Here is a 20,992-nt window from a genome sequence, read left to right on the forward strand (position 1 = left end):
ACGTCCGATTCTTGAATGAGCCGTTCTTTAGAATCGAATCTTTTGAAGGAGTCGATTGAACAGGAACACGGACTACAAACTGATCTGAACGATCCGTTGATGAATCGGACTGAACGATGGACGACTTGTAAATGAGTAAGTTAGTAAGAACATTTGGAGTGAACAGTATTTTGACTAATAGGGTGAAAATAAAATTAGTCGAATAGCAGAATGTTACAAAATACTGGAAATATGTTTACAAATTGATTGTGTGACAGTTTTATTCGAAGGTAATCTGACGCCCCCGTTTTCCGGGGACAGTCCCGGTTTTTGGTGTCCTGTCCCCGACTGGAGCTGTCCCCGTTTTACATCACGTTCAAAACTGAATCGGGACGAAAGAACGAGCGCTATTATCATCAATTAGCAATAGAGATATCGGTTTCAATGTATTCACATATAGGGTACACGTTACATTAAAGTAATACGGTTTGTGTGTACAGGTATGAAAGGGTGCGGGATTGTTTTGCACACAATATCAAACATTCCCTTAAAAAAATTCCGTCACAACTCAGATATGAATGAATAATAACATTTATGATAAATTTAAAAAAATTACACTTGAACATTTACATTTGCAGAAAGCACTTTGTGGTAAAAATGCACCTAAAATGCAAAATAATAAGCCCAATTAGGGATAGTAAAGATTAATGTCCAAAAAGCATAAATATAGCCCTAAAATAACATTAAAAAAAAAAATGTAATTACTGTATACTCACAGTTCGTGAAAATGTTAAATACAGTTAAGTACAGAAAATATTAGAAATATTTTGTTAAATGCAATTTTATTTATAATTTATTGTCATATTTATTGTTATAATTCAAAATTATGTTATAATATGTTGTTTTGATCTGTTTTTTTGGCAATAGTTACTATTTAACATCTTTCATAGTGTGATTTTTAGTCAATTGTATTAAACTAAGTTCAGCCTGATCCTCAAACATCATTCATTATAATTATTAATTATAATATAGTATATGGAACCTACAACAATTAAAAAACAAAAACATATAAAAACATATTGTCCCCGTTTTTTTTTAAAAGTCGTAGATAACCACAAGTGAGATTTCAATAATATTTTGACCACTGAACAAGGACATGTCCCCAGTTTTCATTTCAGAAATCTTAACACGCATAAAAACTTGGTTCAACAGCTATTTTTTAGAATGCACAAAACCCGAGTAATGTAAATTAATTATTTAATAGCAGTATGTTCAGCGTTTACGTCACGGGACTGCGTGATGTCCATCGCGTAAAAGAATCGGCGAATCAGTATTTTTTAACCTGTTCTTTGAAATGAACTGCTCGAAAGAACCGAATCGTGGGAATGTAGAACTTCCCATATAAAACTGACAAGAGGCGGTTGTACTGCAGCTTAGAGCGAGTAGTAGCGCATAGCAACCCCTGGTGGTCGTATATATTGTATCTAGAGGAGAGATTGAATATAATAAAGGTTAAATAAAACATAACTTTGCTTGCTTAAGGTTCCCCAGAAATTGTGTTTCTTTTCTAATAGAGCAGCCTTTTAAAGTCCTCCAGAGAGATTCTGTCGATGTGGCTTGTGGATTATGTGAGTCATTTGCTTGATGCTAATGTGGCGTTAAGGTAAGTAATGTCTAGTTCTGTCATAGCTGTGCAGTTTTTAAACCTCTGTTTTGCTCAGTAGGTTTTTCTATAGAAGAATTATACGTCTTTCAGTACATTTTTCCATTTAGTATAAAGTTGGGATGTGCTATGACCAAGGTATCTGTATTCCCACGTATCTATTGGGCAAAAACACATTTTGTTGGATCATGTAGAACTAGCAATTTTTTTTTAGTCAGATGAGCACACACATAGATACAGATGTAACCAATGTTTTAAAAAATGTTTGAAATACCATTAAAGCTATACAAATGTAACCAAATATTTAATTAAACAAAACACAAATACACCTCAGATGAGCTTTTTTATTAGTTACTGGTTTTTGTGGACATTTTACAAGGATTTCATATTATATGAGTTCTTGTTTCTCTGCCCACTCTCTTTCACAGAAGGTTCATTCCTCAGCCTCTTTACCCTGTAAACAAATTAAAAATAATAAAAAAAACTGAAGCTTTATCAAAATTTAATAATGTTTCATATTGTAGATTTTGTTTAAAATGCTTATGCACAAAATTTTGTTTATGAATAACAAAATGCTTGTGCACAAGTAATGTAATAAATAAAAGTGTGATATTTACCCTCCCGAGTTCACGGCTTTTAGCTCTCAGCTTGTTGACCTGGGACTCAGAGATGTCAGCTCTCTCCTGAGCTTCCTCCAGCTCATGCTGCACCTTTCTGAACCTGGTCAGGTGAGTGTTGGCCTGTTCCTCCTGTCAATTAAATAACACTTGTTTAGGTTTATCATATCCAGAATATTTTGTAGTGTACCACTCTTCAAACTTTAAAATTACTCACAGCATCTTCACTCTGTCTCTTGTAGGCCTTGACTTTCAGTTGAAGTTTGTCCACAAGGTCTTGCAGTCTGATAATATTCTTCTTATCTTCCTCAGTCTGTGTCAGAAAAACATAATGCCTTAATTGGACCGTTTATCATACCTACATATACATATTTTTGTTTCAGGGAGTACCTGATAAGTCAGTTCCTTCACTCTTCTTTCATATTTGCGGACTCCTTTCACAGCTTCAGCACTGCGTCTCTGTTCTGCTTCAGCTTCGCCCTCCAGCTCACGAACCTGAAATACAGAAGATAATTAAAATTATTCCTGACTTTATGCTCGTGATAAAGTTAGTGAATGTACCATGTGTACATTCCACAAAACCGTTTGCACCACACTCTTTCGTCACTTAATACTTTATTTTGGTGTGTCAATTTATTCGATTACTCCGTATATGAAACCATGATCCGCACTCACAAAAATAGTCTTCTTTTAACATCTTATTTTACATTTATCACCAGCAGGACAAAACATCAACGTTTCGGCTCAAGGCCTTCTTCAGTGCGCTGAATAATTCAGTCCCTCCACCCACTTTTTAAATCATTAATTATATTGTCGTCATCATTCATCTGCAAAATTAGCCAATGTTAAGTCTCTAAAAATGTAATGTACCATGTGTATAGCCACATACCCTGGCCTCCAGTTTCTGGAGCTGCTTCTTTCCACCCTTCAAGGCCAGACTCTCAGCCTCATCCAGACGGTGTTGCAGGTCTTTGACTGTAACTTCCAGATTCTTCTTCATCCTCTCAAGATGAGAACTTGTATCCTGCTCCTTCTTCAGCTCCTCTGCCATCATGGCGGCCTGGAATAATTTTTTACTCAGAATTCAGTTTCTTTGTTAAATAAGGATGTGCAAATTAGTAGTCGACAGCAGGTTAAAGAACGTCAAAATATACACAACAACTTATCAATGAACAGTTTTTTACTTACATCAGTTATTGCTTTCTTTGCCTTATCTTCAGCATTGCGTGCTTCTTGGACTACATCTTCCATCTCACCTTGAATCTGAACAAGATCTGCTTCCAGTTTCTTCTTGGTGTTAATAAGACTGGTATTCTGAAGAAATTGAAATAATGTTAAAAATAATTTTGATTATGAGTTATTCCTTAAGAAAATACTTATAACAAATCATTCTTCTTACTTGGGAGTGTAAGAGAGTCACTCGCTCACTGGCATCCAGAAGTTCCTGCTCAGCCACTTTGCGAGCTCTTTCTGTCTGCTCCAGAGCAGATCTCAGCTCCTCAATCTCTGCCTGCATCAGGTTATTCCTGCGTTCAACCATAGCAACCTGTTCTTTCAAGTCCCCTTGTGTTCGTAAAGCCTCATCAAGATGGAGTTGAGCATCCTGAAGAAATCAAGAGATAATTAGATCTTCTGATCTCATTAGTCAGATCAAGATATAGTGCTACACTGCTGTAACAGAACAAACCTTGAGTTGTCCCTGGACGTTCCTGAGCTGTTTCTGAGCTTCAGCAGCCTGGCGATTTGCATGACTCAACTGAATCTCCATCTCATTGAGGTCTCCTTCCATCTTCTTCTTGATTCTCAGAGCATCATTTCTGCTTCTGACTTCAGCATCCAGGGTGGTCTGCATGGAATCAATGACTCTCTGGCTGTTTCGCTTGATCTGTTCAATCTCCTCGTCCTTCTCAGCCAATTTCCGATCAATCTCCCCTTTCACTTGGTTCAGCTCAAGCTGAACACGAAGAATCTTGGATTCTTCATGCTCTAGGGTCGCCTGAAAATTAGGATAGTTTGTAGGGAATTGTTTGCTAGAACAGTGGAAATAATGTCAATTAAAAAAAATAAGCGCCACTTTACCTCAGCTTCTTCAAGTGCGGCCTGGATTTCAGATTTCTCCATTTCAGCAGTTTTCTTTCCTTTTTCCAGCTCATGAATAGCCTTTCCAGTTTCACCAAGTTGCTCAGTCAAATCTGAGATCTCCTCTGTATACATGAAAGGACACATGATTAACAGTGGGTTAAAACATACTATTCTGGAGAAGATCTAAAAAAGTAAAAGAAAATATCACTGATAGTTCTGCAGTGAATGATTGTACGTACGCTGAAGGTTCTTGTTTTCCCTCTTCAGGGTCTCCAGGTGGTCCAAAGCCTCCTCATAAGAATTTTTCATTTTGAAAAGTTCTGTGCTAAGAGACCGAGCCTCCTTCTGGGCTCCTTCCAGCTCTGCCTGGCTCTCCTCATACTTCTGCTTCCATTCTGCCAAGACCTTTATGACATTTAACATTATACCTACGGTGAGGTGCATCACAACTATATTGAATGTAACTGAAATAATGTGCAAAAGACTCGGTTGCTTTACCTTATCAAAGTTCCTTTGTTTCTTGTCAAGGTTGGCAGCCAAAGCATTAGCTCTCTCCACATCAATCATGAAATCCTCAACTTCATTTTGCAGTCGCTGCTTGGTCTTTTCCAAAGAGGCACATTTGGCATTCACCGCCTCAATGGACTCCTCAGCATCCTGCAAACGTTGAGCAAGCTTTTTCCTAAGAGCAACAATGAAATGTTAGTCATTGCTACTGCTTAATTTCTTGTTGTGAGAACATTTAAACAGGTGATTTCATTTACTTCGCTTCCTCAAGCTCTTCAGTACGCTGAATGGCATCAGTCTCATATTTGGTTCTCCACTGAGCTACTTCACTGTTGGCCTTTGACATGCCACGCTGGAGCTCAGATTTGGCCTCTTGTTCCTCCTCGTACTGCTCTCTGAGCAGATCACAGTCATGTCGTGCTGACTGGACAGCATGAGCCAGGGCATTTTTGGCCTTTTTAAACAATAAAAATGTTCCAGTGTTATTCAGTAGGTTCAGTTCATAAGGTCATTAATTAAGATAATGCTAATTCCTTACCTTGACTTCTTCCTCAATTTGCCTCTTCAGCTCTTCAATCTGCTGAGTGAAAGCCTGTTTGCTTCGAGTCAGCTGAGAAACTAAAGCCTCTTTTTCTTCTAGTTGACGTCCCATTTCACCTTGCATAGATTTAATGATGGTCAATAACTGTAGTGTTGTATAGGAGTGTTCATAGAGAATGTCATTTTATTATCTCTTCTGTAAAAATACTACTTACCATTTTCAGTCTGAAATCTTGCCTTTTGAGTACCTAGATCATTGATTTGGCGTACATGTTCATCATTCTTTGTCTTAAACTCGCTCAACTGATCTTCCAGTGTACGGCACATCTTTTCATAATTTGTCTGCAAAACACAAATTTTTTTTGATGGATTTTCTTTACACAATACAGTGCTGTTTCATGTCCAATACTTCATAAATATGTTAATACTTGCCTTTGATTTGGCAACAGCCTCCATACTGTTTGACAAGTCATCAATCTCCATTTTAAGCTCACTTTTCTCTTTTTCCAGCTTCTGTTTCACACGCTGGAGGTTGTCGATCTGCTCTCCCAGCTCTGCCACAGTGTCAGCCTGCTTCTTACGAAGAGTTGCAGACGTTGCTTCATGCTGCAAAGTGGACTCCTCCAGATCACGGCGTAATTTCTGGAACTCAGCCTCACGTTTTTTGTTCATCTCAATCTGGGCAGAAGTGGCACCACCTGCTTCTTCAAGCCTCTCGCTGATCTCCTCAAGTTCCCTGGAGAGATCAGATCTCTGCTTCTCGACCTTAGCACGAGCAGCACGTTCTGCCTCAATTTCTTCCTCCAGCTCCTCAATACGAGCCTGTGGTAGCAAAACTTTAATGAGTTACAGTTAATTACAAGAAAAAAAAGCATAAAATCACAGTAGCACTTCGAGTGACCTGAAGTTCTTTAATCTTCTTCTGGAGCTGAATACCAAGAGACTGCTCGTCTTCAATCCTGCTCAGAAGTTGACTTGACTCAAAGTCCTTCCTGTTAAAAGAAAAAAAAAAAAACAGAAATTTTATAATTATTCTGAAAGTGAACAAGGGGTCTGAATTATGATGGTAAGTAGGATAGGATGACAATGTTTTATTAGTTCCTCACTTTTTCAGCCTTTCTTCTATTTGTTGCTTGTCATTCTCCAGGTCCATTATGGATTCCTGGGCAAGTTTCAAATCACCCTCAAGCTTTCTTTTGACTCTCTCGAGGTCCATACGGAGTTTCTTCTCCTGCTCCAGAGAGCCTTCCAGCTGTTTCACAAATGTGAAACATTAGTAACCATTATTTTCCTCTAAAATATTACTTTAATGTTTGATTTCTGCTTCTTGTTGTAACAATAACTAGACAGATAAGTACTAGTTTCTACTAAGTTTTTACATTTCAAACTCACGTCATCAACTTGCTGCTCAAGCTTTGCTTTGGCTTTTGTCAGAGTGTTGACTTTGTCCTCCTCTGCCTGGAGATCATCAAGAGTCTGTTGATGTGCCTCTTGGAGGGCTTTCTTCTCCTTAGTCAGCTTAGCAATAACCTCATCTTGAGATGTCAATTCTTCAGTAAGGTTTTTAACCTAAGAGATACAGTGGATAATTTGAGTGACTGCAACCTGATTAAAAGAACAAGTTTACCAACACCTGTTTCTCAAGATATTAACCTTGTTCTCAGTGGCATGTTTCTCCTTCTCCACTTTGGCTAAGGTAAGCTCTAAATCATCAATGTCTTTCTTCAGATCAGAGCACTCATCCTCTAGTTTTCTCTTCTTGGCTGTCAGTTCAGCATTGATTTCCTCCTCATCCTCTAATCTTTCATTTGTCTCTTTAAGTTTCGCCTCAAGCTGGATCTTGCTTTTGATTAGTCCTTCACATCTCTCCTCAGCATCAGAAAGGTTTTCTGTTTCCTGTTTATTAGAGCATCATTTGTTGTTTGATTTATTTTTTAAGTTGTGTATTTGTTACGTTATTAAGATAAATTGATTATTTGTGATCTTTTCAGCAGGAAAAACTCACAGATGCCACTTGTAACTGCAGGTCATTTTTCTCCTGCAGGAGGGAAACCATCTTCTCCTCCAGCTCCTTCTTCTTGGCAAGTGCCTTTGTTAGATCCACCTTCATTTTTTCAAAATCCTCTTTCATGGCTGCCATTTCCTTCTCAGTCTCTGCACTCTTCAGCAGAGGCTTGATCTTAAAATACAGCTTCATCCATGGCCAGTGTTTCACATTCATGAATGAGCGGATGTTGTACTGGATGGAGTAGATGGACTCTCTGGATCATAGAATCAGAAGAAATGGTCAGATCCTGTGTGTGAATATGAAGTGTTACCCCCTAAAGTATATTTTAAGCAAAAACAAACCTTCTCTCCATCATTTTGACAAACTCTTTCCTCATAACATAGCCTCTGCAAAGTGCTTGAGTCATGGTCACAAGGATAACAAGTTTTTCATCTCGCATCTCTTCAAGGGTACCCAGAAGCCCAGCTTTGAAGAACACCTGAAATTTGGTTTGTTTGGTTTTCACATTGTTAGTGACAGCTGTATTATCAACAGTGATTGTAGAGTCTTGTAAACATCCTAACCTTGGTGTGTCCAAACTTGTACTGGGTATGATCCACATCAATGGAGGTAAGGAGCTTCTCTGAAGCCTTCTTATTGTCAATGAACTGACCCTCAGGGATGACACTAGCATTCAATACTTTGTATCTAAAGAAAGGTCATTCAAAATATGACATTATTTACCTTGAATTAATTCAATAATTTGGTTTCAGAATCATACTAAGTTGAAATTTGCACCTGGATGGTACATACACGAAGTACTACTAAGAGATGACACCGGTCTTACTCACTAATCTTGTGTAGACGTTTTTGTGTGTAAAATCTGTGTATGTGCATTTCCATTTATTCTGCATTTATAAGATCTTGATCTTGTTGGCCATGCAAGAGAAGCATATATGTGTGCGAGAGAAAGCACACTTGTTTCATGCAAATTACTAGCTGTGGGTACATGCCCCACATTTAGAAAAATCTATATTCATCAACATTACAACAAGGCTGAGAACAATTTTTTTTAAACATATTTATACATAATGTACATTAATTACCTTTGCTTAAAGTCACCATAGAGGATTCTGCTTGGGAACCCTTTTCTGCAAATTCTAATTCCTTCCAGTACACCGTTACAGCGCAACTGGTGGATGACCAGATGGTTCTCCATTAGACCTAAAATAAAAAGAGTTAAATAAACTTGATTATTGTTTTGATAAAAGTCGCTCATGTTCATTTTAACACAGAATCACTACTTTAAATATATTGCATGCTTTTCTGTATTCTAACATGAATGGAAAAAATATTGACCTGGAGTCTTTGATTCATTTGGAATCAAGCAACGCACAAAATGAGGATGAGTGCTTCTCAGGTTGGTCATCAGTTTGCCCAAGTTCTCCTGAAGGTTGAAGAATAAACAGATAAGCTATCACCTAGTACCCCTTAATAAAAATATTATAAAATATTAAGGAGTAAAATGAAACCACATCATTACCCGGAACAGAGCAGACACAGTCTGGAAGGAGCCGCCCTTCTTTTTCCCACCCTTTTTGCCACCAGATTCAGCTGTTGATTAAGCAGTATAGTAAAGAACTCTCTGGTCAACAATGCCATGTACAGAAATCAATTTTTTTGTTGTTGTTGTTGTTGTTGTTGACAAAACTCAGTTTTCATATTTGCATCCTAATGTTTCAATCATAAATGTGTGAATTTGTTTGGCAGACCTTCAGAAGAAGCATGAGCAGCATACAGGTGAGCCAACAGTTTCATTGCAGATTTCTGGTACAACTGAACCACAGAGTTGTTGAGAGGGTCCTTGTTCTTATCCAGCCAGCCTGTGATGTTGTAATCCACAGTTCCAGCGTAGTGCACCAAGGAGAAGTGAGCCTCAGCCTTGCCTTTGACAGGTTTGGGCTTCTGGAAGCATGCACTTTTACCAAGATGCTGGTCATACAGCTTGTTCTTGAAGGTTGTGTCTGTTGCCTTAGGGAACATACACTCCTCCTCGAGGATGGAGAAAATACCCATTGGCTGCAAGAAAGAGCATATTTAATTGAGATAAGAAAAGGAATCAAAGCAAAGCAGCTATGCTAAAAAAAAAAGAAAAACACTATGTCCTAAATTTGAAATTTGTTACCTTCTCAATAAGCTCAATGCAGGCAGCCAAGTCCATACCGAAGTCAATGAACTCCCACTCAATACCTTCTTTCTTGTATTCCTCTTGTTCCAGCACAAACATGTGGTGGTTGAAAAACTGTTGCAGTTTCTCGTTTGTGAAATTAATGCACAGCTGCTCCAGGCTATTGTACTGTAGTGAACATAAAATATTTCAGTATCAGAACCAAGAATCTAAAGCATCAGATTCATATTTTTTATCTTGTTAACTTACATCAAAGATTTCAAACCCAGCAATGTCAAGCACTCCGATGAAGAACTGTCTTGGCTGTTTGGTGTCCAGCATCTCATTGATTCGGACAACCATCCAGAAGAACATTTTCTCATAGACTGACTTGCACAGAGCCATGGTTGAATTATTCACCTAATTTAGAAAAAAAGAATGCCATTTTATACCATTTCATTGTTTAAAAAACAGCCTATTCATTAAAATTCAGTGATGCTATCCTTAATTATACATATTTAAATGCACACACCTGAGGAACAGTTTGACCTTTGGTCACAAATTCATTCCCGACCTTCACTCTGGGATAACACACAGCTTTCAGCATGTCGGCAGAGTTCAGTCCCATGAGGTAAGCGATTTTATCAGCCACTGGAAAAAATATTTCAAGTAAATTATTAATATATTATTACAAATAATATATGTTTCCATCCATATTGTAACCATATATGAAAGTTTCTACAGCTGAATTTAGACTGAAGTCACACCCTCGGTTCCATCAGGCTCTGCCTGCTCTTCCCTCTGCTTCTGCTTGAACTTCATGTTCCCATGATGCATCACAGCTCCTGTCAGCTTGTAGATGCCTATTTTCTCATCAGCAGTAAAGCCCAGGATATCAATGGCTGTCTGCAAGTCAGAGACAATCATGTGTCTCTTGTCATTTGATTACGTCATAATAATGTTAAAGTCTTTATTGCTGATTATGCATCGCAATTACGAAACAGGCTTTTTATATAAATTACTTGACAAGCTGATTTCTGCTTACATCAGTTGCAACGAACTCTTCCACATCATTGATGCTCTTGACTGTGATCTCACCGTGACTGATCATGGGATAGTCGTATGGGTTAGTGGTGATCAGAAGAGCCTCTACAAAAGGAATATGACAAAAAAATAAAGACTTTGAAAGACTTCAAAGATTGAATGCTCATACACTGTAAAATCTAATTAGTTGGGCTTACTTAAAAAAAGCATGCAAACCGATTGCCTTGAAAAAACTAAGTAAAGTGAAATAGGAATAGTATGTTGTACTGACAAATGCTTAGTATAGTTTACTTAAGTCTGTGTGTGACATTAGCATATTACCACACACTAGTTAAGGGTTATATAAACTCAAATAAAAGCATCTCATGGTATTTATGAAAAAAGGGAATTGATAAAGTTCATTAATAAACACACACAATAAATGCACTAATTCTTTAATTTGAAAACATGTCACTTTCTAAAAGCAATCTATTAATTACTTTTCTTTCTTTGAAATCAAATAACTCCGATTTTATAATGCATTACTGCATCAACAGAAAAATAACTATAGTAACTTATCAAAGTTCCAAGTACCCAACCAGAGGGAACGCTAATCACTATAATGGTGAGTTTAAAAGAAAAACACATTTTAGGAAAATCAACATCAATTTATGAAGTTTTGTGATGTTCTCTCAAATATTTCAGTTGTATTGAGAATTCAACATTCAAGATGACTTTGGGAAATGAGTTAATGCAACTAGTGAAAGATAACTGCAGACATGGAGGAAATGAGTGAAAAGTCTATTAAGACTTTTTCTTTTCTTCTTCTTCTGTTGTTATGTTGCCCATTAGCAACATATTGGTGCACTGCTGCCTCTCACTGGTTTATTAATATCATTGGTTCCTTTGTGGCTACTTGAATATTTTAAGTAAGTGTCACACAAAACAGTAAGTAAATTGTTTTATTTGCCTTGAAAGTAGCTGTAACTTAATAAAACCTAGTAAGTATAACAACTAAGTAAAGATAACTAACTAAATCTAAGTAAGGTAAACTATTGGATTTTACAGTGTAGTATCTGTTCTTGCATTCTTTAGAAGAATATTTAATATTTAATTGTATTAAATTCAAATTGAATATTGCAAAATATGATCTTAATGCAATAATGTACAATTTCTTACCCAGCAGTTCTGGCTTATGGCCAGTGCAGAGCTGGTAGAAGATGTGGTAGCTCCTCTCAGCAGACAACTGGAAAGTTACCCTGGACTTTTCCAGCAGATCTATGGATCAGTAACATGATTATCAGAGAGAAAAAAAGGAATGTTCATAATATCAGTCAGTTGAAATCAAAGAATGAAGGACTCACAAGTTTCAATGTCAGCTGAGGCCAGTTTTCCAGTAGAGCCAAAATGAATTCGGATGAATTTACCCTGGAGAATTTAAAGGTAAGAAAACAAATTTTATCAGGAAAATATGTATAAAAAATTCCATTACAGAATCAAAACACACAGAAGACCATACTTACAAAGACATACTTACAAAGCGGGAAGAGTTGTCATTCCTCACAGTCTTGGCATTTCCATAGGCTTCCAGCAAGGGGTTGGCTGCAATGATTTGATCCTCCAGTGACCCCTGATGGGCACATAATGTGTTAGATATGCCAGTCAAATAAGTGTTCTACTGCTTGTTTTGTATTGATGTTGTGACCATACAATATAATAAATCCACCCTAATTATCATTTTGGCAAACAAATTGCATAGATACCTGCATTTTTCCAAGGCTGGCCTCTGTCTTCTTCTGTCCAGATACAGCAATTGTTGCAAAGTACTGGATGACACGTTTGGTGTTCACAGTCTTTCCTGCACCAGATTCTCCACTGAAAATATGGTCCAATATATTATACTATGCATCAGACTTCACAGTTTCTGCTTATCACACAGTAATGCTTTTGCATTTGTGATTAAAATACTTACGTAATCAGGATAGACTGATTTTCACGATCTACAAAAGAGGAAGTCATTTATTACATTCAAATACTAGCACAGTTAGCATTTTTTAAAACTGGATCTTTTAACAATCTTTTAACCACTGAACTTCAGCCGTAAACATTATTTTTTCATACCAGTGAGCATGAACTGATAGGCGTTGTCAGAGATGGAGAAGATGTGAGGTGGGGCTTCAATTCTTTTTTTGCCCCTGTAGCCTGCCACAACTACAGCATTGTACACTGGGAGCCACTTATAGGGGTTCACAGTGACACAGAACAACCCGGAGTAGGTCTGCAAAAGAGGATTTTAGCTTAAATAAAACAGCATAATGCATTTAAAGTATAAAGTTCGGTTTATTTTATTACTTACGTAGATCATCCATGCTGCATATCGCTCTTTGAGGTTGTACAGCACAGTGGGTTCATTGAGGTGGGTCATCATGGCCATGTCCTCTATCTTATCAAACTTGGGGGGATTCATTGGGAAAATGTCATCCTCCTTTACTGTGAGTGTCTGGAGGGAGTGTCATTTTACAGTTATCAAAGAAGCAATGCAGATGGCTGTAAAATTTATTTGGCAAACTTTATCTAAGTATCTCTTATACCCACTTTGCCACACAGAGTTTGCACTGTTGCTTTGCCACCTTCCCGACTCTTGAGGACCCCTTTGAGGTATATCTCCTTGGGTTCAGTCACAAAATAGGCAGTTTTGGCATCAAATGGCTTATTTTGAGCTTCCAGTCGTTCCTTCTCTGGCTTGCGGAGGTAGATGGTCGCAGGGCCAAAACACTCCATATCCGCTTCCGTACTCATGGTGGCACTCTTAAAGAAAAACAACCAATACTGTTTGTAATGCAAGTTATATTCAAAGGAACATTTACGTTTATGTATGTGTGATATTACCCTTTAACATTATACTAAAGTGTAAAATAACCCAGTACTTCATGTACTTGGTTGATTAACTTGTCGCCCAAAGCCAAACATTCTACATTGAATCATATATGTACTAATAAAACTTCATATTTGGGGAATGGTGGTTGAGAATGACAAAACCTTGTTAAAGAACCTTGTTATGCATGAATTGTTACAAGCAACTTCAAAAATATCAATATGTCACATTGTTAACATTTACAGTTCATTTAAAAGATGCTCCATGTTTACCTTTGTATTGCACCAACTCTTAGGACTTGATGTTTATGTTGTAATTCACCACCTCTGTGTGCTGTAAACAATAACAAGGCATTTGTTGTGTTGAAACTTGCCCAAATTATAAAATAATTAGTTAAGGCAAAAAATCATTTCTAAAAATTAGCAAAGGATAGCATTGTTGTCACTGAGGAGCGCAATGTTGTAATTTGTAATAAAAAGCCTGAAATATCCCTATTTGTGAAGAGTAAAAAAGAAAAAGCAGAATTTTGCGTAGAGAAACCATCTGCTTTGTGGCTTAGCGTTCAAACACTCACCTTAGCTGTGTAGTTGTGAGCCCTGGGAGGAGTCAGGAAAGCCCTGTTTTATACCGTCGTAAGTGTCCTGTCAGCACATTTCAGCATCTCATTTTTGGTCATGAGTCCTGTTTGCCCACTTCCATTTGTCCCTTTCAGCAGCATCACTGTATTATTTTTATCTCTTGAAATGAGATGGAGTTCCAAGATGGTTTTATCTCTTTAAATTTGTATTGTCTACTACAGAAATGTGGAGAGTTTTTAAAAGCCCATTTTAAGTGTTTAAATGTGAATCGGAGCTGTTATGCATTACTTGTCTCTATTGGTCAGAATTTGCATTGTTACAGTATGCAAAAAAATGGATCAAGTGAAAAAACAATAAAACTATTCCAAGAGTCCTGAGTCATGACTCTACAAGGATAATAAATGTTTTTGTTTTTAACTGAAAGAATTCAGTTGGTACAAATAAGGAGAGCAAATGAATAACAATCAGTGCAACTAACCCTCAGTTATAAATCCTTCTTATGAATGTCTGGCAATAATAAGTCATCCACCTCGTTGTTGAGAAGACTTCAAATGTCACTGGTATAAAGTTGCAGGAGCCTTACAAATTTGACATGTTACAAAGAAATCAGATTGGTATACTTCTGTCCCTTCAAGAAACAAGCAGGGATGCCAGAGGATCATGCCTTTCCTTGCTAAGAACAGCTGAGGCTCACCAGGCCTCTCCTGGGGATGAAACAAAGTCCAAGGTGGTGACAAAATCCTTGATGTCAACAGGCCAACTTGAGTCATTGTGTGCTAATAGCTGGGCCTTTCCACACAGGGAGTGCTGGAAGAATGTGTGCATGGCCTTTGATTCACTTTTAAGATTTAAAATAGTGGATCAGGACCTCTTTAGTCTGATGGTCCTCCTCTGTTTGGCTAAGTGTAACATGAGATTTGATGTAAAGTAGGCTTTGAGAGCCTTAAGGTCAGTCTTTCCACTGGGAAGCTGATCTCATACTGGCAAAGAGCAGAAAGCTTTAAAAATTGTGGGGGAGTTACTCTTGAGATATAATGGGCTCCATTGAATAAAAATGTGAAACTTGATCACCCACCCATAACACTACATTCTTATTTGGACAAAATGCAAATATAGCCACCAGTGCAGTCTTGACCTACCAAATGGCAGCAGGCTCAGGGGATTTATTGTGTCTTGAACTTCCTGCATTACATTACAAAACAAAATCCAAATGTTTTAGTGTCTGTCAAGAGCCTGCAAGTGTGCGGCATTAAAGATTATGGGTTGGTATAATGGTTCTTGGATGAGACAGTCGTATCATAGTTTCAAGTCGTTTCGGCTTCTTATTTTAGGACTTTGAAATATAATACAGCGTCTTTGCTTCTTGTGGTAAAAGACAAATGAGTTTGTATTGGCTTTGCTTTATTGTTCAATGTGTGAGTATGATGCCACATTTACACTTTTAACCTTGCAAAGATCTGCTGCTTACAAAGCCTCTCTATCTCTTGGTGGATGCAGTTGGGTTCCTCCACAGATAAGTATACATTTTCATTATATTTTCATTTATATGATTTTTATGAGAACGGCGCGTCCGGCGGATTCGACGAAGGAGAGGCCGGCGGGCTTGCGGCAATCACATGTGATGACCCCGGGCTGGACTCCGCTTCGTCCACGGTGAAAGCCGATCCGGCGATCCACAGCGCGAAGTTGATGTATTTCCTCAGCGACCAGCACGGATCAGCTCTAGGCATGGCGAAGCGGATATCGTCCTCTTTTGGAAGGCCAAACAAAGTAGTTTCGCTTTCACAACGAAACACACAGCGGCTTCACGACATGGCGGCAGCAACAATACTACAGCGAGAATAAAAGTTACGCCTTCTTTCTTTGCGTGAACATTTGGGCGGCGTTATGCAAATCTTACCACATCGTGACGTAGACATGTGGGTGCCTGTTAGAACGAGCCGTTTTAGGTAGGCGTGGTTGACTCTTAAATTTTATAAAGAATATCTCTTTGGATTTGAGACTTTAGTCTTTGCAACTTTACAGATATTCTTTATGCACCAAGAGCTTCAAAGAGAAAGGAAAATTTGAAATCGCATCATATGACCCCTTTAAATAAAAGAAAAACTGCAGCCATTGTTGTTTGGTGGTCAACTTTATTCACATGACTCAGACTCAGCACAAACTCATATAACATGATTGTTTGTTGCTGTATCTTATTGAAATGTGATATTCACTCTGCAACCTCTTTTCCCTGCGGGAAAAAAACAGGGAAAAAAAACATAAATAACAGTCAAATATTCTGGACCTTTGAGTTTAGTTTGTGTATACTCAGTAGTCAACAAGTTTGGAATAAATAACTTTTTAAAAATACCTTTCCGACATCACGGCTCTTTGCCCTGAGCTTGTTGACCTGGGACTCAGTGATGTCAGCTCTCTCCTGGGCTTCCTCCATCTCATGCTGCACCTTCCTGTACCTTGCCAGGTGAGTGCTGGCCTGTTCCTCCTGTGATGAGATTACCCAGGAATCAGTAGTTTATTAAATCGTCAAACAAAATAATGATGTCTTGATTATGATGAAATATGACCATTATAATACTGTACTTACAGCTTCCTCAGCTTGTCTCTTATAGGACTTCACTTTCAACTGCCGTTTGTCCACCAGATCCTGCAATCTGGTTATATTCTTCTTATCCTTTTCAGTCTGTTAAAAAGACTCAGCATTGTAACTAAAGTTGCTCTGTTGATGAACCATTCCTTTTCAGAAGTTAAGTAAAATCACCTACCCGGTAAGTGAGTTCCTTCACTCTTCTCTCATACTTCCGAACTCCTTTAACAGCTTCTCCACTTTTTCTTTGCTCAGCCTCAACCTCACTTTCCAGTTCACGAACCTGAGAAATAGATCGAGAAAAAAAATAGATTACAAAAATTCTAGTGTACCCTTTGGATTTCATAACCTTCTTACATATTGCACAAAAGTGTACCCTAGTTTCCAGTTTCTGGAGCTGCTTCTTTCCACCCTTCATGGCCAAACTCTCAGCCTCATTCAGACGGTGCTGCAGGTCTTTGACTGTAACCTCCAGGTTATTCTTCATCCTCTCAAGATGAGCACTTGTATCTTGTTCTTTCTTCAGCTCTTCTGCCATCATGGCGGCCTGCAATCACACATGGCATGACTACAGCTCTTTTTCAGTGTTCACTAGATGTAATTAATAGGATTTGACTGGATAAAAATGTGTGTACTTTTATGTACATGTGGTCATATAGAACATATCAATGTGTATTTTCATACAAATAGGCACTTACATCAGTAATAGCTTTTTAGCCTTCTCCTCTGCATTTCGTGCCTCCTGAACAGCATCATCCTCTTCACCTTGGATTTGAACTAAATTGGCCTCAAGCTTCTTTTTGGTGTTGATGAGACTGGTGTTCTGTATATTGGAAAGTAACATGGTTTACCATTGACTATTCTGTCTAAGAGCCCAGATTAATTAAATTGGAAACACTTGAAAACAAACCTGGGAGTGTAGAAGTCCTACACGCTCACTGGCATCCACCAGTTCCTGCTCAGCCACTTTGCGGCCTCTCTCAGTCTGCTCTAGAGCAGATCTCAGCTCCTCAATCTCGGCCTGCATTAGGTTGTTCCTGCGTTCAACCATAGCAACCTGTTCTTTCAAGTTCTCTTGACCCCTCAGAGCATCATCAAGGTGCAGTTGGGCATCCTATTAAAAGACGAATAACTTGTTTCAGTGGAATAAGTACTTAAGAGGATGAGGTTCAGCTCCCAGCTGAGGACAACTGGAACTTTTACAAGAGCTCCACGATTTTACCTTGAGCTGTCCTTGGATGTTCCTGAGATGTTTCTGAGCTTCAGCCACCTGGCAATTTGCATGGTTCATGCTGAATCTCCATCTCATTTAGGTCTCCTTCCATCTTCTTCTTGACTCTTAGGGCTTCATTTCTGCTCCTGATCTCAGAGTCTAGAGTGCTGTGCATGGAATCAATCACTCTTTGGCTATTCCTTTTGATCTGTTCTATTTCCTCATCTTTCTACGATCAATCTCCCATTTTACTTGGCTTAGCTCAAGCTGGATACGTATAATCTTAGATTCCTCATGTTCCAGGGTTCCCTGTTGACCAGTACAAGAGCAATAATCAGTTAACATTACAAAAAAGCAGTTTTGTAAAGTATTATATTATAGTTATTCAGAAAAACTTCAGCTTACCTCAGCTTCCTCAAGAGCGGTCTGGATTTCTATTTTCTCTGTTTCGACTGTCTTCTTGGCTTTCTCCAACTCATGAATGGTCTTCCCAGTCTCACCAATTTGTTCAGTCAAGTCAGAGATTTCCTCTATGAATAATATAAAAATGAGAGTATTCACATGCAAGCATAGAAACTGTCTCTCTCTCATCTGCACTTTGTAATTGTGAAAAAAATCTTACGTTGAAGGTTTTTGTTCTCCCTCTTGAGGGTATCCAAATGGTCCAGGGCTTCTTCAAAGGAGTTCTTCATCTTAAAAAGCTGTGTACTAAGGGAACGGGCCTCTTTCTGAGCTCCTTCCAGTTCTGCTTGGCTTTCCTAATACTTTTGCCTTCCACTCTGCCAGAACCTTGAAAAAAGTCAAATTAATTTGAGAGCAAAGACAAAGATTAGCAAAGTTTATGTTGTTGTATAAACAATCAGCAGCAATTAATACATCCTGTACCTTGTCAAAGTTCTGTTGCTTCTTGTCAAGATTGGCAGCAAGAACAATAGCTCTCTCCACATCAGTCATGAGATCTTCAACTTCACCCTGCAGTTGCTGCTTGTTTTTTTCCAGAGAGGCACACTTTGAGTTCACAGCCTCAATGGACTCCTCAGCATGCTGTAAGCGCTGAGCAAGCTTTTTCCTAAGCGCAACAATGAAATGTTAGTCATTGCTTCTACTTTATTTCCTGTTGTGAGGACATTTAAACAGGTGATTTCATTTACTTTGCTTCCTCAAGCTCTTCAGTACGCTGAATGGCATCAGTCTCATATTTGGTTCTCTACTGAGCTTCCTCACTGTTAGCCTTCGACATGCCACACTGGAGCTCAGCTTTGGCCTCCTGTTCCTCCTCGTACTGCTCTCTGAGCAGATTACAGTCATGTCGTGTTGACTGAAAAGCAACAAAAAGCATTATTTGCTAATGTTGCTAATACCCGGTACGAGACACTTGTTCCAAAACACTAAACAATTATCTTGGTTTCTTCCTCAATGTGTCTCTTAAGCTCCTCAATCTGCTGGGTGAAAGCTTGCTTGCCTCTAGTCAACTGAGAAACAAGAGCCTCTTTTTCCTCTAGCTGACGACTGAATTCACCTTTTAAAAGAAAGAACAATTCCATGAATCCTTGAAAATGTAGGCAAAACCTTTAATTTGGAGTTTGAAGTGTGGCTTTGTACTAAAAAATACCATTCTCTGTAGCCAGTCTTGCTTTTTGTGCACTTATCTCATTTAGTTGACAGATCGTTTCATCGTTTTTGGTTTTAATTTCACTCAGTTGATCTTCAAGAGTACAGCACATCTTCTACAAGTTACCCTGAAAGGAAAATTGCTATAAATATGACTGTTGTATTAAAAACGCAATATTCAGGAAAAGCAATTCTCGTGCCTTTGATGTGGCGACATCTGGGCAGCAGTGGCACCACCTGCTTCTTCAAGCCTCTCGCTGATCTCCTCAAGTTCCCTGGAGAGATCAGGGCCCGTATTCACAAAACATCTTAAGGCTAAGTAGCTCATAACTCGCTAATTTAGGAGAAAATCTTAAAAATAATGGGTGTTTCTTTCAGTCCTAAATTGAGGACTCCTAATTTTTTGCTCTAAAAGTATTTCACAAAGTGTTTTAGCACTAAAACTAGCTCCTAAATCTGTGAAACGTTAGGAGTAGTGAAGAGGACTCCTAAGTCACTAAGACCTAAGCTATCCTAAAATGGCTGTTGCCGGCAATCTCCCTCAGAACATAAACATTTTAGAAATATTTGACGATAATGAGCTTTTATAAAGGTATCATCTTTGGTTTTGGAGGTTATCCCAACTCCAGATTTGCCTTTGATTATATTGTTGTTTTCATTAACTAGCTGGGCAAGAAGTAACAGCTGTGCTTGTGTCCAGTTTGGTTTTCTTTTATGTTTGCATGTCTTACTATCAGCCATGATTATTCTACTTTGTTAATTAAAAGGCTGTTTATATGCATATTCACCAATAATGAGAAGCATACATGTAAGAGGCTGACAATTAGCTGAACATATACTTTAGCTTGACACTTAGCCTGCATTTTAAAATCTTTATTTGAATGTGGCAATTAACATTTTTATTTTTAACATTTATTTGAATATGGCCACATAATATTGCACTCTACAATATGTCTATGAATAAATCAATCTCTGACAGAGACCCCTTCCCTATCAGCCAATCACTTTGTGCATAGTTAGTATGCACGGTGACATCATCCATAGCAACAAGGTCAACCCCGCCCTTACTCTTAGCTTAAGACCTTAGGTTTAACCTCCTGAGACCCTGCATCCTCATATGAGGACATTATATTTTAGTGAATTTCTCTGAGACTATACATGCCACGAGAAAACCTGTTTATGGCCATTTTACACACAATTTGCGTAAGAGAAAAATGGTATATCAAATCATTCTGTTATAACATAGTTGAGAATTATCTTTATACAAAGTTTGGTAAAAAAAAAAAAAAAAATCCTGAAAACTAAAAATGTATTGGTGATTTAAAAAAAATCTATTGTTTTTGCCTATGCATGTTCATTCATGTCTTTTTATTTTATGTTTTTTAATTGAGTCCCGATGTCCTTTACCAAGGACCTAGCATAACTTATGAATGAAATATAATTTTTTTTTTAAATTTAATGCTCTAAACAATGTAATGACATTGTTTAAATACAATAGTTGTTACACTTATGTGATCCGAAGAGAATTATTTGACCTGTTTTTTTTTTTATTTTTATGGTACA

At 38.0% G+C, this 20,992-nt stretch overlaps 1 protein-coding gene and 1 pseudogene across 1 annotated transcript; both read right to left on the reverse strand.

Annotated features, from left to right (window-relative positions):
- Window positions 1-1,972: 1,972 nt before the first annotated feature.
- Window positions 1,973-14,038, reverse strand: LOC107667337 (myosin heavy chain, fast skeletal muscle-like). The gene is made up of 41 exons (XM_016458967.1): window positions 14,015-14,038; window positions 13,713-13,773; window positions 13,161-13,373; window positions 12,922-13,065; window positions 12,687-12,843; window positions 12,538-12,565; window positions 12,329-12,440; window positions 12,103-12,195; window positions 11,930-11,993; window positions 11,745-11,843; window positions 10,588-10,691; window positions 10,310-10,448; window positions 10,075-10,193; window positions 9,813-9,962; window positions 9,561-9,731; window positions 9,148-9,454; window positions 8,919-8,989; window positions 8,735-8,822; window positions 8,482-8,599; window positions 7,960-8,083; window positions 7,738-7,874; window positions 7,394-7,649; window positions 7,042-7,284; window positions 6,781-6,957; window positions 6,495-6,640; window positions 6,290-6,380; window positions 5,821-6,210; window positions 5,604-5,730; window positions 5,387-5,505; window positions 5,106-5,302; window positions 4,840-5,023; window positions 4,581-4,746; window positions 4,339-4,463; window positions 3,947-4,255; window positions 3,659-3,862; window positions 3,448-3,573; window positions 3,149-3,319; window positions 2,650-2,754; window positions 2,477-2,572; window positions 2,260-2,391; window positions 1,973-2,096 (listed from the first exon to the last, which is right to left on the reverse strand). The coding sequence occupies exons 3-41, from the start codon at window positions 13,362-13,364 to the stop codon at window positions 2,076-2,078; spliced, it is 5,814 nt and encodes a 1,937-aa protein (XP_016314453.1). The 5' UTR covers window positions 13,365-13,373; window positions 13,713-13,773; window positions 14,015-14,038; the 3' UTR covers window positions 1,973-2,075.
- Window positions 14,039-16,149: 2,111 nt separating this feature from the next.
- LOC107667313 (myosin heavy chain, fast skeletal muscle-like) lies at window positions 16,150-20,850 on the reverse strand (annotated as a pseudogene).
- Between the last annotated feature and the right edge of the window lie 142 nt (window positions 20,851-20,992).

Source organism: Sinocyclocheilus anshuiensis, unplaced genomic scaffold, assembly GCF_001515605.1.
Source record: "Sinocyclocheilus anshuiensis isolate Anshui unplaced genomic scaffold, SAMN03320099.WGS_v1.1 scaffold964, whole genome shotgun sequence".
Taxonomy (NCBI): Eukaryota; Metazoa; Chordata; class Actinopteri; order Cypriniformes; family Cyprinidae; genus Sinocyclocheilus; species Sinocyclocheilus anshuiensis.